Source organism: Corvus kubaryi, unplaced genomic scaffold (genome assembly GCF_017639235.1).
Source record: "Corvus kubaryi isolate FWS band 111438036 unplaced genomic scaffold, C.kubaryi_AGA036_p1.0 137, whole genome shotgun sequence".
NCBI lineage: Eukaryota > Metazoa > Chordata > Aves > Passeriformes > Corvidae > Corvus > Corvus kubaryi.
Genome location: NW_024580671.1, coordinates 12,155,550 through 12,173,579, shown reverse-complemented (window position 1 = coordinate 12,173,579; position 18,030 = coordinate 12,155,550). Strand labels below are relative to the sequence as shown.

At 39.2% G+C, this 18,030-nt stretch overlaps 1 protein-coding gene across 3 annotated transcripts in view; it reads right to left on the bottom strand.

Annotated features, from left to right (window-relative positions):
• Positions 1 to 762: 762 nt before the first annotated feature.
• The window catches only part of LRIG3 (leucine rich repeats and immunoglobulin like domains 3), a 43,067-nt gene continuing 25,799 nt past the window's right edge, over positions 763 to 18,030 (bottom strand). For 2 of the 3 annotated variants that reach the window (XM_042017891.1, XM_042017893.1), the window contains exons 9-19: positions 17,816 to 17,896; positions 17,084 to 17,155; positions 16,647 to 16,718; positions 14,219 to 14,382; positions 11,197 to 11,517; positions 10,387 to 10,668; positions 9,489 to 9,941; positions 9,117 to 9,275; positions 7,518 to 7,658; positions 7,158 to 7,433; positions 763 to 4,679 (exon numbers count right to left, since the gene is read on the bottom strand). In XM_042017891.1, the coding sequence (XP_041873825.1) occupies positions 4,435 to 4,679; positions 7,158 to 7,433; positions 7,518 to 7,658; positions 9,117 to 9,275; positions 9,489 to 9,941; positions 10,387 to 10,668; positions 11,197 to 11,517; positions 14,219 to 14,382; positions 16,647 to 16,718; positions 17,084 to 17,155; positions 17,816 to 17,896 (2,266 nt within the window). In that variant the 3' untranslated portion in view covers positions 763 to 4,434. The remainder of the gene's footprint in view (positions 4,680 to 7,157; positions 7,434 to 7,517; positions 7,659 to 9,116; positions 9,276 to 9,488; positions 9,942 to 10,386; positions 10,669 to 11,196; positions 11,518 to 14,218; positions 14,383 to 16,646; positions 16,719 to 17,083; positions 17,156 to 17,815; positions 17,897 to 18,030) is intronic. The other variant, XM_042017892.1, reaches the window with a different exon arrangement.

Genomic DNA, 18,030 nt, shown 5'->3' with positions numbered 1-18,030 from the left:
CACTGTTAGGTCCTGCTGTCCCATGGCATTCTTGAGTCACATTGATCACATGCATTCTGACACAGTGGACCCCACAGACCACATGACTCTGGGAAACTATGCACCACATCAGCAGTATTTAGTCTTGAACACAAATACAGAATAACAAATGGATCTTGTTTCTTGCCTACCAGAAAAGGAGATTTTTGATGCAGTAAGAGGTCACTCTCCAGATGATGTGCTCTTCAGTGCATTGCTGTTTTGGCATTTGAAAGCACGGAGGATGAGAAGAATTAAACACGCAAAAAGTATTGTAAAGCTTGTAAAGTACAGAAATGCTCTTTATTATGCTCATATTATTGTATTATAAATATTTTATCCCTGTCCCCTGAATTACGCATTTTCTGCACATTCATACCGAGTTCTTCCTAAAGCTGTGGCTAGCCTGTCTCTCTCCCAACACTTTCCCTCCTCTCTTCCAGCACACAATCACTTACTGTCTGCAATTGCACTGTGCTCTGTACACTGAGTCCATTTGTCCCAGCCTGTCACCACAGTGACATGGCAAGCAGAGAAACTGGAAACAGAGGAGTGTAGGTTACCAGAGAGGGTCCCCTGAGGACATGGGAGCACTATTGAGCCATGAGAAAAAGATCAGCAGGGGAAACAGGAGAGGCCACCTGTGCCTTTGGTAAGAGGTCAGGTGTGCCCATATTTATTTCAGGGGAACAACGACCTTTATACTTAAGCACAACAACCAAGAGAAGCACTTTTTGCCACACATTAATGAGTCAAGACATTGTTGCTTTTATTCCTTCCTGTAACACTTCCCTGAAACATAAAAAAGGAAGGTATCTGGTAAGTTCTTAATCGGAGTACAATGGTATGAACACAAACTGCATCTTGTTACACACAGTTTTTTTCCCTTCATTAAACAGGCTGAGGCTCCCCTCTCTCATTTTCTTAACGAAATAATTTCACAAGGCTGTGAACTAACATCCAAGTAGTCAAGACACATTCTCTATGACAAAGCAATACACAAAGTGAACAAAAAAAGATAGACCTCACTGAGAAAGTATAATTCTCTGAGACGTGTCATACCTGCAACAAGAAATCTTGCAAATAGCTAACAGAATTTCTGCTTATGTTTATATTCAAGAAGGAACACAGTCCCCAATTATAGTCCTGGTTTGTAAGACAGGCAGAACATAAATGTTTGCAGAGCAAATCTAAAGTCTTAGTTTTAAGCTTCTTTCAAGTGGCTCAAGGAATAAAGCTTTCGTGTTCAAGAGATCCCCAAGACTGAAATAAATGTTTGGTGAAACTAATGAGCCCTCAGTTGGAGAAAACTTTGCACCTAACTTTACCATTTGTCAAGATCCTCTTACAGTTAAGAATTCTAAATTAAAGCACTTGCTGCTGCATTACAGTAGTACTCCATAAGGTTTTTTGTGTTTGAAATTCTAACAGCCTTCAGTAAATGCAGGTATCCCTAGTGTCATCTCATGCACACCATTTCGATTACTCGTTAAGAAAATGCTTGCTCCAGAGAGATTCTGGTAAATGAGTAACTCCACTCATCTGTCTAAAACTATTAAAATTATTATTTAGGGCTTGCAGAAACTATACCTCAGCAACTGCTTATGTGAGTTCAACAGATAATGCTTTACATAACAAAATGTTTTAAGTGGATACTACCCTTAAAGAACATTCTACAAGTTTTAAGTGAGCCCATGGCAAGATTCCAGCTGCTGCTGGTCATTAAACCACAAAATGTCTGTTTTGTCATACAGCAACACAACACTTGTTTCTAACTCTTGAGATGCAGTGTAAGCTTTACTCAGGGTTGGCTGCAATTTATTTTCCCATCACATCAATTTACGATTTAGCTTTCAGCTGGGTCAATATCCCCAACTACCAACTCACTAACATCTGCATCTTTAGAGGGGAGAAGAAAAAAAGAAAGAATGAAGGCAAGCAAACTTGCAAGCCTTTAAAACAGATGTTTGGTTACATCAGTGGTCTTAAAAAGAACTACTAAGATATTTGCAACTATCTTGCAAATTTCAGATTGCCACTGTATTTAAGCACAATCCGCTTATTAAACACAAAAACTCAAGCTAGCAGAAAAGAGGACTTTGGAGCTCTCATTTCCATTTCTGGGCATTTAAGGCATGAAATAAAAATTTAAGGCATCCTATGTCTAGATTGCTAAATGAAACTTAATGGAAAGCATTTAAAACTCAAGTCATTGACCCTGAACATTTATTTAGGTACAGACATCCAAGCCTTTGGAAGATTAGTATCTCTGCAAGGGAAAAGATGAAAAAGGAATAAAATGACATTGCCACTGTTCTCAACCTTCACCCACTACAGAAAATAAATTTAAAGCTTGTTTTTCATGATGGACCTTTAACATAGAGTTCTTAAGGATAAACACTAAATCTGGAGTTACTGTTTTTAACTTCAGTATTTTTTAATATGTCAAAAAAGCAATGTCTGGTTATAAACAGGAACTATCATAGCCCCGGGCTCTCCTCTCCCTAAAAACAGGGTCATTGGGGAGGCGGGTGCAGGGCAGAAAAAGGAGAGATATATTAGTGAATCAAATTTTAGATTGCTTGCCTTATTGACCTACAGGTTTGTGCTTAACTGAGGAAAAATTAATCTCTTTCAAATGCACTTAATTATAATCAAATACCCATACCCATGTCTGTCACCACATCAGCACATCTGGCAGCAATGAAGACAAATTAACAGTAAGTCAAAAAATCTGGCAATATGATCAACTAAAACACGCAAAATCCATTCTGTAGACTTAAGACCACCAGTGCCTAAGGATGGATTAACTTCCTGTCTCTAATACTGGTGTCTAAATTAAAGGGAAATTGCATTGCAATCTGGGTACCAGGTTTCTGGCTACAGACAACTAAAAGCCCTTAGTTCAGGCAACAAAATCTTTGCTCTTGCTTTAGCCCTGATGCCTGTGATGGCCTATTCTAACAGCTGCTTTTAATTTAGTTTAAAAGAAGCTATTTGGCAACCATGTAAGTTTACACCTTCAAAGCAGGCAGATTTAAAAAGCCAATGTCCTGTAGAATTAACCATTTTGAAGTCTCGCTGTTTTAGAGCAGTGATGACAACAGGATTCATGGCTTTTTTAAAAAGAAGGCATCTGCACATAGAAAAACAAAATAGTGTTTTCACTCAGTTTTAACTACAATTTTATAGTAAGCAATCCTCTTTCTCTGACTTTGTATAGTTAAAGATATTGGGTTCATTACTACAAATATAATCCAGCAAGAGTTTACAATTGCTCAACTTGACTGAGCAATTAAATACAGCACAGATCTCATCTATAACCAGAGAAGGGCAGCCAAGGAAGGAACAGAAGCATGAATTAAACCAAAGAAAACATTATCTTGTTCTTGGATTACCTCGTGTTGAGCAGGGAGTGGTTGCAGAAGCAAAAAAGAGGGAGAAAGGGTATGGGAAAGCAAAGACTCAGGCACGCACTGTGTACTTGGCAAACACTTGACACTGAGCAACTCGGAGAAGAGTGAGGTTACCAGGCAGATATCCAGTGCCTTTTTTCTTCTTTTACTTAATAGCTTGATATGAATTTGTGCATCTACTGCATATATCCCTCCACCAGATGCAGGCACACTAACAAAGGCACGGGCAAACTGCTGGTACTACAGCCCTGTGGGCATGAAAACCAAGTGTGTGCGCGCACACATCTGATAAGGGGAATTCACACACTGGAAAATTTACAGCCTTGTTTTGGTTGAAATAGCTTCAACCCACCTTACCAGTAGCTGTGGCAGGACCACACCCACTCTTCGAAGATGAACACATTTTACATAGTAAATCTAAAGGTACATGTTTAAGTCAAATAAAGGTGCAAACATGCATCAGAAGGCACCTACATTTGCAACACTGTCTACAAACATAATTCACACTTTTCATTCTTCATACACTAATGTGGGCCAGAGACCACACGGCAGCATATTTTATTAAAGTAATGTGCAAATAAGATGCATGATACCTGCAAACAGCATGGAGTTTCCATTTGTAAAAAGGTACAAGTAACAGTACAAAATTAGAATGCTTACTACTCATTTCAGGAAAATTAAGTCTGACATAGAAATACATATGCTGTATTATTTACACCATTAATTTACAAAACATATTATCTGCATTAAAAAAAAGTTATAAAATAATTACAAATATAGTATTTTTATAAGGAATGTTTTCCCTGTATAACCAATGTAGAGCATCTTGGAAATTATGCTTTATTGGAAAAAAATTTTTCTTTTCTTCTGATTTCACAGCATCACGTGGTTTCTTTCTTCCCTTCTTCTCCTTCTTCCCTTTTTAAATAAAGTTCCATACTGAGGTAGTAGTATGTCAAATTATTTCTTTGGTTCCAGAAATCATTAAGTCCAAAAGGAGCTATGTATCCAAATCACAGGATTGGAAAGTAGAAGTCCTAAAGTTTTCAAAGGACTGTTTGCAAGTATAAAAGCTGTTTTCTCCTTTTGTAACTGTCCTTTCCTTTCCCTCTTCATCTGCCTCTGCATCGAAGTCCAGTGAGACACAATGACTATTACGGGAGGTTTTTGGTTGGCAACTTGCTGGCTGTCTACAGCTTGTAAGGGAGTCCAGCTGAGGCCTCCATAAAGGCTTTCCAAATGTTCCTGAAAGACAGTGAAAGAGTGAGCACAGAAATACTAATGCGAAAAGCTTTGTGTTTCACCCTAGTGTCCATAAGTGACACTGGAATGCAAGCCAAGGATTGACAAAAGTTCATCAAAGTGAGAGTTTACTTAACCGTTGTTTTACCGCTTAACATCCATGCAATCACAAGCATAAGGCAAGATTCTGCCACCAGAGACATTAAAAACATTTCCAAGTAGTTGTATAGCCACCCACAACTTTATTTCTTTTGTTTTCATGACTACTTCCATACCCATTTTTCTTTGGGGGGAGTGGTGAGGGGGGAACGTGAGAACACAAACCAAACTGCAAATGCATCACAGGACACTTTCAAATGTGAAAGTCACAGCAGCCTCCCTGTTTTGTTCTTCAATAAATGAATGACACATGCAACCTGCCATGCAGTTCAGAAAAAATAAAAGGAATTAAAAAAAAATGTAACCCTGCAACCTCTGTCAGGTCATACAACATTGTCCCACAGTACAATCTGAATGCTAAAGCAATCTTCTTATGGCTAGCATCAATAAAGGTGCAGATAGCCACATGCTCCCTTCACCACTGATCATCCACAGCCAGTTGCGGGCAAGGAGAACTGTAGCAACCCAAAGACGATTCCACATTTCAGTTCAATTTTTATTAATAATTATCTGGATTTACCAGTCAGAAACAATCAGTGTGTGTCACTTTTCACCACTGGGAAGCTGCTAGGATCAACACCTCTACAAGAAGGGCCTTCTCTTTTTTCACTGAACAAAGATACAGCTGTCAAAAGTCATAGCGTCTGTAAGGACTTATTTTCAGAGGACAATGTGCCACAGGCTGACTTTGAAGAACTCGAGTTTTTATTAATAATTTAACACTGCAATCTTTAATAAATTTTGGACCTGAATGCAACACTTCTGCTTTTGCTTAGTTGCTAGAAGCAAGGGTTTCAAGTATAACTGTGATCTGTGAAGTTAATAAAAAAGGAATTCAACAAAATCTCTATTTGCATCAATGACTTGTACAGCAATTTTGACCTAACACAATATGAAAGGATGTTCCTCGCAGCACCAAGCTACAAATGAATTCTGTCTTAAAACCAAAAATCCTACGAACTTTCTGGCTCATGCATCAACAGTGATGCTAATGCCAGCTGTCTTCTTCACTGTGATTGCACAGGCAAAAGGGGGCTTGAATTTGACAACCATTTTGAGGAAGCAAATCCACAACTAAAGACAAGAAATATATCACAGGTTCTTATACAGCCACCACCTCCAAGATCTAACCATAGGCTCTTTGAGGGAAGAGTGCTAATGATTATGAAGCATCCAAGGCAATGACAATGCAACTTAAGTGGGGTAGTACGCTCAGAGAACTGATGAAAGAAGTAACTCTGCATAGATTTTTAGGGCAGAAAGAGGACTATGTACCCTTGAGGTGACATTAACTCCTGGATATACGAACATACAGTTGAACTACTTTCTGCAGGAGACATGCTAAAACCCTATCTGCACAATCCCACCACAGTAATAGTGGCAGGCAGCCAGGAGGCCAGCCATGTGCAGTCCCAGGGTCTCTGCCAGATGTCCTAGCATCTGCAACATTTTACAATTCAAACATCTGGCTTTTGAAGGGGGAAAACTTCAGAGCTTGTGCCTCCCTTCCCACCTCCCGAGAACAAAGAGCCCAGTGGTGAACATTCCCCCAGGTCCCCTTCAGAGCCAGCAGACCCAGACCTCGATCAGCCAGTGCTGACACGCCAGCTGGGAGACAATCCATGGTACCAGGGCTGTGCTTGGCGCTAAGATATCACAAGGATGAAAGCAGTATGTGGTTTTATATGCATTTTAAACCAAGCAGCCAAACCAACATCCAAAATTTAATGAGTTTCAAGGAGAAAGCAATGTTTTTCTCCTTCCCCCACTTCTCCCTGCAATGTGGATTAAAATTGTAAACCCTAAACTAAGCTTTGGGAATTCTTTTGTCACGCACATCATGAGAAAATGACAAAGGAGGGATAGAGAGGGCATTTTTACATAGTGCCTTATTTTGAAGGGTAAATAGTTCTGGTTGACTATGTTACACAATACGTACGCATACAAGTTCAAGTCTCTCCACCTGCCCTGAGCCCTCCTTGCATACCTTTTGCCTGTCAGGCAAAACTTCTGGTATGCCTGAAGTTTGTTAAGGTATATTTAAGTTATGTATTCTAACACTCACAGAAATCTGCCAGCTATATTAAGACAGAAGATAAGAATCGCATCACTGATGAGATTTTTACATAAGTGTGAGCTATTAAGATCTGGTAATCTAAATATTCTCATTACACAGTTTTACTGTAGTCACTTTCCTGTTCCTTAGCTTCAAACATTTGGGAAAGAAAAAGCTGAAAAATTAGTTTTGCTTAGTGTCGTAGGTAGGAAACAAGACAGGAATGACAATGGCAGTTTGAATAAAAAACAATAGCTAGAACATACCCATGAAAGTGCTGTTACTTGTAATAGATGAAGGTTCCAAACTTCTGCTTAAATCAAATACGTCTGAGTTGACACTTTTGCTTTTCAGTCCAGTTCCTTCATTTTGAGTATAAGTAGAGTTCATCAATCTGCTACTTGCAGCCTGTGTCCCAATAATTCTGACACACTGGTCAAAGGGATCTTCCTGTGGAGGTGAGTATTGACAGCATTCCTTTTTTTTTAAATATCCAGACTCATAAAGGCCTAAGCCTGCTGTTCTTTGGTCAGGGCTGCAACCTAAAGGAAATGAAAAATTTATTTTATATAGATTCATCATAACAAAGATCGAATTAGGACTAAAACTTCCACCCAACAACTTACTTGTACTGTATGCTTCGAATGCATCAGAACTGTAAGTGTTTCCTTTTAAATACAAAGTCCCCGAAGTCCCATAGTGGCATAGGAATGGATCTGCAACTCCCTCCAAGTCTGTTTCACTGCTGTTATCTAGATGGCAAATGCCTTAAAAATAAAAATGATGTGTCAGCATACAGTCTTTTCTGAGTCTTCAGCTTAGAGTTTCTTGAGTAAGTTTTAAGAACCCCATGTATTCAACTACATTTCATAGTGTAGATTAGAGTTTGCTTAACCTAACCTTTGGATGAGAATTCTAATTCCAGCAGCTGATCAATTAGCTTGACAGAGCATATGTCACAGTTTGCTTCACTATACAATCCCTGAATAACAAAACAAAACCAAACCAATCACAGGGATCAGAACCAGGGACTCCCTTCTTCTAAAGTACAGAAGACAAGTCCATGATCTGTCTGACAGACACCTTTTGGAGCACAGTGTCAATGTCAAAGTCCCAACTGGAAGAATCTGAGGGAGTCACCGGCTGCTTGAACAGCTATACAGATTTTCAGTTCAATGGCTCCTGAAAGCTGTGGACACAGTCTGTTGTGGGGAGAGATAAGACAGAATTGGGTTACAGGCTGTGGGATGTGCCTGCAGAACACTATGGCAGCATGGAGAAGCTTGTCTCTGCCTGACCTTAGTGGAAGGAGATGCCACACAGCACAGCCCTAGAGAGGAGCCTGCCAGAAGCTGACAGACACCTGAACAGTGCGCGATCAGCCCACAGAAGGACATTAAGAAAGTGCACTGCTGACGCAGCAATGTGTGACAGGTCGCTTAGTGAAAAATACCATATATGGAAATACTGCGTCTTGAAGAAGTGTATAAAAACCAGCTCGTTTCTTTGAATAAGTGATTTCAGATTCCCTGCTGGTCTGGGTCCGTGTCTCGGTCACTCACAGTCTGTGGTTCTTGATCCACAAAGAGGCTGTTCCTCTCACTATCCTACAACTGCAAAACTATCTCACCATCACTCCATTCCCATCTGTCCCAGCTCCTGATTGTATCTCAACCCCAAGCCCTTTCCCAGCAAGGTGCCTTTTCCTCCTTAGACCAGGTATGTATGGGATTCTTAGGGGTCATATGTATAAAGGTCAAGTACTGCAGCTTTTAACTTGCAGTCACCACAAATCCTTTACTGACTCTGACCCTAATGATTTTTAACAGACAACTTTAAACGGTTATACTGAAGTTCCACTGGTATTACCACACATGCCTACATTCCACTAAAAACACCCTTTTCAAGCTGTAAGAGAGGAAGTCATGCTGACACAATTTCTTTTGGACACTCTTGTTTTGCAAATGTCATCTTAATTTCAAATTTACCCCTGAGACTAGAAAAAAAACTTCCTGATTTAATAAACACCATAATGTCATTTGGATGCACAGAACCAAGTTTCAGTTATTATCTTGTTGAAAAAATCCCAAGCAATAAATTTCACATCCTCTATTAAACATCAGTAAAGATGCTTCTTAATTGTTATTTCTATTAATTAGAAAGACAATAGCCAAACTGGAGCTCCTCAAGCCACATGAAAAATCTGCTTGGCATTTTCTACCTACCATTACTGTCCCTCTGCTGCAAGAAATACCCTCCCACAGAAAATGTGAGGAACTGATGGTGACTACCATTTTCAGATGAGCCATATCCATCCTGCCTTTCAGCCAGTGTCCCCTGGGATGACAGGTAACTTGGAATGTCAGTAGGCAAATTTGTTTCATCTGTGGGGAAGCAAAACACACATAAAACCAAGCCATCAGCATACTTCAGTTTGTAGAAACATTTTAAACTTGTCAGCAAAGCACTGAAAGTAACAAATAATTCACCTTTTTGCCTCTGAGTCAAAGCACACAAATGTTCCTACAATAAAGTCACTGCAAAGCAACCACAAGCATTTTTCTTTCCTTTCCAAGGCAAACCTTCAGTTTACACACCTGTATTTGTGATGCTGCAATCTTCATTTCTTCTTCTGGTGTGGTAGATGATGACCACCCACACCAAGGAAGTACCCACCACACAGCAAACCACAGCTATGATCACAATGCCAACTGTGGCCCATCCATCATCATCAAGTGATGGGGCAATATTTTGAGGAGAGTCACAGGTGGGAGTAGGAATTACATTAAGATGGATGTTGCCTCGTTCCGTTCCAAGCGTATTAGACATTTCACAAGTATATTTCCCAGCATCTTCTACATCTGTATCCACAATAATTAGTAACTGATTGCCTGCAGCAAAGAAGTGTCTTTCTGTTACCACGAGTGGGCTGTCATCTTTAGTCCAGTTCAGCCGGGGTGGAGGGCTACCACCAGCAATGCACTGCAAAACTGCGGTTTCACCTTTTGTTACAGTTCGATCCAGCAAAGGCCGCAAAAATGATGGTGTTTCTGAAAAGAAAGCATAAGCCTTATATTCTAAATGATCTTGCTAGAGTAAGAAGTGTCCCTTTTCTTCATAGCTCAAAAGCAAAAGCTAATTTAAATGCCTTAGTAAGGCCTAATGAAGCTTACTCTCATTCTAAGAAGAAACTAAAGGATTTGTACTTAAAGCCTACAATTTGTCAATTGATCTGATTGAGATACTCGACTACCTTACAAGGTAAAAAGGCCAAATTATATATGCTTAAGATTTCAGAGAATTACAATAAAAATGGTTAACAAAATGTCAAGAAATCAAAAGTTAAACCAATCTACTGTCTCTAAATGAAAATAGAAGCCCCTTCTTCCCTCCACCCTATGCATACCAGATGTGTATACACTGAGAAATGTAAATAACTTTTATTATTTTGCATCATAATAGTGATTGTGCTGTTAAGGTTTGCCAGTACCTTACCTAGTACTGTTAATGTTGCGTTAGCTGAAATGCTTCCAGCAGTGTTTTGAGCTGTACAGCTGTAAACACCTGTGTCCTCGATCTTTACATCAACAATAAAGAATACATCATCTTCAGGCATGACATGCATGCGTCTCTTGCGTGCTGCAGGAAAATCTGTTCCACCATCTTTCTGCCAAGCAATCTGTGGGATAGGATGCCCAACTGCAGCACATTCCAAACGTGCTGTTGCCCCGGCTCGAACAGTTAAGTCCATGGGGATTTTTGTAAATGAAGGAAGCACTAAAGAAAAGTCGGTGATACCAAAATCAATACATGAAACATACTTTTCCTTTTTTGTACAGCATTTTCTTGAACACCCTTCATGGGCCTAAAAACCCTAAAGAAAAATACAACCTAAACTGATCAGTAGCTAGCAGAAAGGGAGGGAACTGTGAAGTATGTGAGACCACCTAGATCAAAATCTCATTTTTGCTAACAGCCTCCTACATGACCTTTCCATAGCATCTTGAAACAGAGCACATGCTTACCTCCTGTGAGGAAAAGATAATATTTTTCCATCTTGTAACATTGATTTTGCCAGATTTACTATTAATTGGGTATGTTATTTGCTTTTTTCTATACTATGCTTCAGCACACTGGGACCAGAGGTAAAACTGAATGGTGACCTTGGAAGTCAATACATTTTTAAGAAATAATCTCATATTAAAGGATCTTCTAAAAGATGCAGATGATGAGAACGGAAAATCTATGATTACCTATCTTGATTAAAATCATTCTAAGTCCACAAGCAAAACACAACATACTTACTGTTTACTGTAAGTTTGGCTTTGACAGAGTAGGATGAACCAAAATGATTTGAAATAACACACTGGTATTTCCCTTCACTGCTGAACTCGACATTGCGCAGTCGAAGGATGGTGGTGTACTCCATCACTTCTCCGCCCTGGGCCCGGAGGTGCGCGTAATTCTCCATTTCAGCATCTTGCAGTAATTCGTTGTCTTTCTTCCATGCAAAAGTCATTGGGGTATCACTGCTGCTGGCTGCCGAACACACAAAACTTAAATTGGAGCCTTTAATTGCTGACTGGGTTTCTGGCTGGACAGTTATCTGTGGTTTAGGAAAATCATCTGCACAGAGGGAAAAGAAAAAATAATGTGATGCCTGAGGATTCTTTCCAGAGAGTTTGTAAGCCTTGTTTTATAGGTTTGAGAGAAGAGTCAGATAAGTATTTATTAAAGGGATCCACAATGCTTTTGTTTTAAATTTTGTTAGCCTTAGGGGCATTTAAAGATGCCGTATTTATGAGTTTATTGTGCCAAGCCATCTCTTATTGAAGAGAAAGCACACTTAAAAGCAAACTGTGTGCATAGTTTATTCAATAGGAGCACTAAAGACAGAAGAGTTACCTCCTGACATCCATAGGAACTATTCTGAACACCAGTCATGAAGCCTACCTCTCATCTTTACGACACCTCAGTCTGCTGTGAGTTTTTCTTTATTGAAAGCATAGCTCTTCTGCTATCAGAAACTGCAAGTTACAGTTGAGGGTTTTACCCAAACCCACCAAAAAAATCATGTACAAGTCAGTGTTCCAGTGATCTGCATCTGTTTGGGCCAAAGGGGATGGAAGGTCCCTTAAGCAGGGCAGAACACAAGAATTTCAAGAATTCCTGGAGGTCCCATTACAATAGGAAAGTTACCTTCAAAGTACCATTTTGGGAGTTTACAGAATTAGTTGACTTCTGAATTATTTATTCAACTGTGTGTACACTGCATGTACAAAAGCAATGGGCAAGTAAATGCTTGGTCACCCAAAAGCAAAAGCCTTTAGCATATTCCAAACTTTCAAGATGTCTCCAATCTGTGGACAAACTTCACAGGAACTGCAGGGAAAGCCCTGTGCCCCAAAAATTCCTCCCTACAGACCCTGCTGTTTTTCCTAGCCCCTTTGTCTCATCACATCTCAACTGTGTGGGAAACAGATGGGGTCAAAGTGTTATTTCTTTGAAGAACCTCCACGCTGTTTGCTACAGAAGAAATGAGATGTGCAGGGATAGCCTAACCTTGAACTGTCTGCAAAACTCCTGCAGGCATGAAGCTGTGCTCCAGTGACAGGGCAACATGGATCTGGGACTCTAGACATGGGCTTTAAGAACCTCCCAGGCCATTTGCTTTTCATGCTTCATACCCACGTCTTAAATCCTCCATGACAAAATATACCATTTGCAAATTGAGTTAATACATTCACTGACTTTGCACAGGGATAACTAAATACAACACTCTAAATACTTAAATTAGCCTTGTGAAAGGACAAGAGAACTACTTCAATCTTAATTATTTGAGAGGGAGGGGTGATAAAAAGGTCACTCAAATAAGCATACAGTACAGAATACAGAAAAACACACTAGGATAAGACTAGCATTGGAGACTTTAGCTATTGCATGGCAATTGCGTTAAGTATTAAGTGCAACAACTGACGCAGTACATTTCTTTTTACTAATACATCTTAAACAGTTTGAAATTAATTACTTAAAAATAGCATTCAGAAGCTAAAAAAAGAACACAATTCCCCCTGATTTAATGAATGAAAGATACATATTTAAATCCCCAGTTTAATTTTTTGACAGAATGCATTTCTCATAAATCAGGACGTCTATTTCATATATACTCCTTTAGCCACTGAGTAATCTGTAATTCCCTGTATTATGTCAACCTCTCCTTCTCACCAGTAGCTAGAATCTGCTCATTATTTATTAAATATTTGACCACTAATAGGAAGGGGAAAGGCAACATTTTGGTACACTATTTTATATTCTGCACCTGCTTTCACACTGAAAAAAGGCTATGAGTAGCAACAGTAAAAATTAACCAGTTATATTTGCTATGAGAGGAAGTTATTGAGAAAACACTTACTGTTTTGTCTCCAAAGAATAAAAAGTTTGAATTTTCTTTAGTAAGAAAAATAAAATGTATTCAGCAAAAATACATGAAATGCAGTTAGCTTTTAAATTTCCTGGTATTTTCAAAATTCCCACTTTACATATCAGAGTACTCAAATATATGTCTTTACTCTGAATGCTTAGCTTCACTTTGCTTTAAATAGAGAACATAACATAGGTGATAATGAATGCTACTAAACACATAGAAAAATTTCATTTTTAAGGCAGATGCTATCACCTTAAATTCTCAGGTCTTAAAGTAAAAATATTTTACTAGCATTTACTATCTGGTGAACTGAAATATAAAAACATCAGTATTGTAACTGTGGTAAACAGGTATTTTTTTTAACAGTTTATATAAAGGCAGTAATTTACATACTACGAATACTTTTTGAAGCAGACAACAAGCACACATAAAAAATGTCAGAACTGAGGCTGGTATGGCTTTACTTCCAAATTTTATCAGCCCTGGAATAACCTCAAGACTAATGGAGTATGAAAAAAAATTTCATATACTCAAATCCAAAAACTGCATCCTAATTTTGCCAAAATATGCCTCGTTTAAAAACCACAGTTATCTAAGCAATCTTTTAAATCTAGAGGCACATTCATTTACCCTCACAAGCTGATGAGCTTTCACTTGCATGCTATGCTATGTTCTATGTAAGCTGTACTTGAAATAAAAGTCAGAATACCGTCACTCCCTGTGTTACACAAAGCCACAAGCTTTGAGCATCTACATCATAGTCTGAGAACAGAAGAAAATGTTAATAAGTATCACATCCTCTCCATTTTGTTGCAGAAATCACAACACATCAAGGAACCACAAAAAACCCCAAGCACACAGCAAAATTTGGTTTATGGAATGAGAAATTGAGGCTACACTCACCACAGACAAACCCATCCAGGCTAACAGCAAAAATACTCCTCCCTTTTAGCAGCTGAGGATGGGCACAACTGGCATTTACAAAGTTCTGGAAGTTATTCTCTGACATCCACTGTGGTAGCCATTTTAACTGGCAGTCACACAAGAGACTTGATGTGTTGAAGTGCCTAAGAAAAAGCAATTAAAATCAAAGCCTGGTTTTTTCTGTTTGCAATACAGATCTGCATGAGCAAACTTTTGTAACAAAACTAAGTTTTCAGGTTGAATACAGATATTGAAAGAGAAAGACAGCAATATTGTTCAGCTCTAATTAGTGACACCCATTGTCATGACTCCTACATGCCACAGAGCAGACATGTTATCCTCAACTCCCAGCTTCAGCTATGAGTTCAGGCAAACAAGCATGTTTGTAGTGTCTCTCAATACAAAACTACAGTCTGCAGTCACACACACAGAATGGGCATGCAGGAGAGCAGTCCAGAAGGCAGGTACTCTGAAAGTCAACATCTGAGACAAATTCATTCTCTAATTTCCTTTTCAGCCAGAATTTATCTTGGCGAAGATATTTAAAAAGATGAGTGAAAAGAATAGTAATGTGTTGAAATAACAAGTGCCGAACTAGTTATTAGCTTACATAACCTGTAGGAGTATCTCCATTCACAGAGGGAAAAAATAAGAAAGCTAAGGAATATTCTGGTAAACATCTAGAATCAGAAGTTTAAGCAAGAGAAGTTCCCAGTTTTGGCTGAAAACTCAAATCACCCTTAAAAAACATATTAAAAACCCACACTCAGTAACAAAATACCGTTCCTTCAAATCTTACTTGTTCTTGAAAAAAAAAGCAAAAATAATTCACACAGATCCACAGAATATGCTGAGTTGGAAGGGACTCACAAGGATCATCAGAAGTCCCACTCCTGGCCTTGCACAGAACCATTCCCAAGAATCACACCATATACCCAAGAGCATTGTCCAAATCCTTCAGCAATGTCAGGCTTGGTGCTGTGAACTTCCCCTGGGGAGCCTGTTCCAGGGCCCAACCACCCTCCAGTGAAGACCCTTTTTCTAGGATTCAACCTGAATCTCCCTTGACACAACTTCAGGCCATTCTCTCTGTCCTGTCACTGGTCCCCACAGAGCAGAGATCAGTGTCTGCTCCTCATCTTCCCCTCATGAGGAAGTTGCAGACTGCAACGAGGTCTCCCCTCAGTCTTGTTGACCCCAGGCTTAACAGTCCAAATGACCTCAGCTGCTCCTCACATGGCTTTGCCTCAAGGCCCTTCACCATCTTTGCTGCCCTCCTTTGGACACACTAAGAGTTTAATATATTTTCTTGTACTGTGGCTCCCAAAACTGCACACAGCGCTCGAGGTGAGGCCGCCCCAGTGCAGAGCAGAGCGGGACCACCCCCTCCTTTCCCTGGCTGGCGATGCTGTGCCTGCTGCACCCCAGCACAAGGGTGGCCCTCCTGGCTGCCAGGGTACTGGTGACTCACATTCAACTTTCCCTCGACCAGGACACCAGGTCCCTTTCCAGGGCTCTGCTTTCCAGCACCTCATTACCCAGCCTGTACCTACATTCAGGGCTGCCCTACCCCAGGTGCAAAACCCAGCCCTTTCTCTTGCTGAACTTCACACAGCTGGTGATCACTCAGCCCTCTCACTTGTTGAGGTCTCTCTGTGGGGCCTCCCTGACTTCGAGGGAGTCAACAGCTCCTCCCAGTTTTGTATTGCCTGTGAACTTGCTCAGTATCCCTTCCAGTCCTGCGTCCAAGTCTTTTATGTAGAGCACAGGGCCAAGGATGGAGCCCTGCTGAACCCCACTAGTGACAGGTTGTCAGTTTGATGTCACCCCTTTCGGTATAACCCTCTGCACTCAGTCCCTGAGCCAGTGCTGTTCTGCATTGATCAATCGAAAAAAGGGGTAAAAGGACAAAAACCCATCCTCACTAGAACACATTTTTCGCAGTGACCGCTTCATGACTTCTCTGAAGATCTGTCTCTCTGCTACTACAGGAGAGAAGGAGCCAATTACAAGCACTGACAACCAGGTCTTTACAAAAGAATTACAGCACTGCATTTCACTGGTCCAGCAAGCTTTAGCTCAGTGATAGCACTGCTGATCTTAGAGCACATTACATCAACGTCTCTTTTATCTAAAACCTGTTAGAGTTCACCCAATTTAAAATAAGAAGACAACAAACGCAGGAGAAAGTGAAATGCCTCCTATCCTACACTTTCTCATTTAAATACCCCCATCATATAAAAAATAAAAAAACCCCAAAACACTGACATAACCTTTTGATGTTACTTCAGAGAGATTACAGCAGGAGTCTATCACTGCATCAGGTGACGTCTTACAAGGCTCTTATTTATATATTTATCAGGATACAAATACTTAATAGAGATCACGTCTTTTGATAGAAACTTACAATTCTTTGAGTTTCTTCATTTGTGAAAATGCATTCCCTTGAACTGACATAATTGCATTGTTACTTAGATCTCTAGGAAAAAAAAAGAAAAACAGAATGATTACAGTAATTTATTAAACTGAATGGATTTAAGACTCAAGCAATAGTTTGCTATTTTATTGATATACAAAGAACTCTCCAGCTCAAAAGTGAAAGAGACACAAATAAGGAGTTTCATAGCATGCTTAATATGTAAGAATTTCTGCATTAATTCCAAAATTCGTACTCAGTGTAACTCCAAAACAGAAGAATCTTCTGAAGATCACAGCAGCAACGTGATCGTAAGTGTATTGCATCCCAAGTCATAAGGAAAGCTTGTTAGTCCTACTTCAATTTCAGTTAGTATCAAAGTTCATTTTATTCCAATTTTGCATTAAATGTGACTTTCTACTACTTACAAGTGTTCAAGTGCATCCAAACCAGAAAATGCTTTCTTTGTAATGGATCTAATCCTGTTCCCTTGGAGTACCCTGAGAAATTTAAGCACAAGGTGCAAAAGAGATGTAATTAAATGGGAGAATTTTTGAGCTGAGTAATTACATTTTTGGCATTTGTTTTTGAACTGTGACTCGTATACACCACTAACCCATCTCCAATGGAGCCAAATGTCTCACATGTAAAAAATACTCATTTATTCCCCTTGAATAAATATCTAGATTACAATGATTTTAGAAGACATTTAAGATGTCCAGTTAAGTGACATGGATTATTCTAAATGTAAAACTATAAACACCTTTTAATTTCATAAATATGCATTTGAAAATTTCAATGCAATGGAGCCACTTCCACTGGATGCTGTTTTATCTTATTGAAGACTATCCCTATCACTATGCCTTTGTCATATGATACACTTATTACTCCTTGCTATGGAAAACCTCACTCTTTGATAAGTATGTCCAAAAATATTAATAATACTTAAAATATTTCAGATTAGTTTGACTTAGAAAATCTGGAATTTCTTTTACTGAAAAGGAACAGGTTATAGAGAATAAAGTGGTAAGGAAGAAAAAAATCATCTCTGCTGTGGAAAATTTAATATCCGTAAGTGTTGGGCTTGTCCCTTGAAAGACACATAATAAGCTAATTTTTTTAAGGCATGATGAAAATACAAATATTGCAGCAATACTCACAGCTTCCTAAGTTTATCTAAGCCAGAGAAAGCACCATTCATATCTTCAATAGTCCATGATATTTCATTGTTTTTCAGATCCCTGTTTAAGAGGGGAGGGGAAATCAAACCACAAAAACTATTAAAAAGAACAAGGTACATACTTCTTCAACAGCATGTATTATTTTTAAAAAAATTCTAAAACAGCTTTCTGTTAGGTTGGATTTTTGTTTAGCT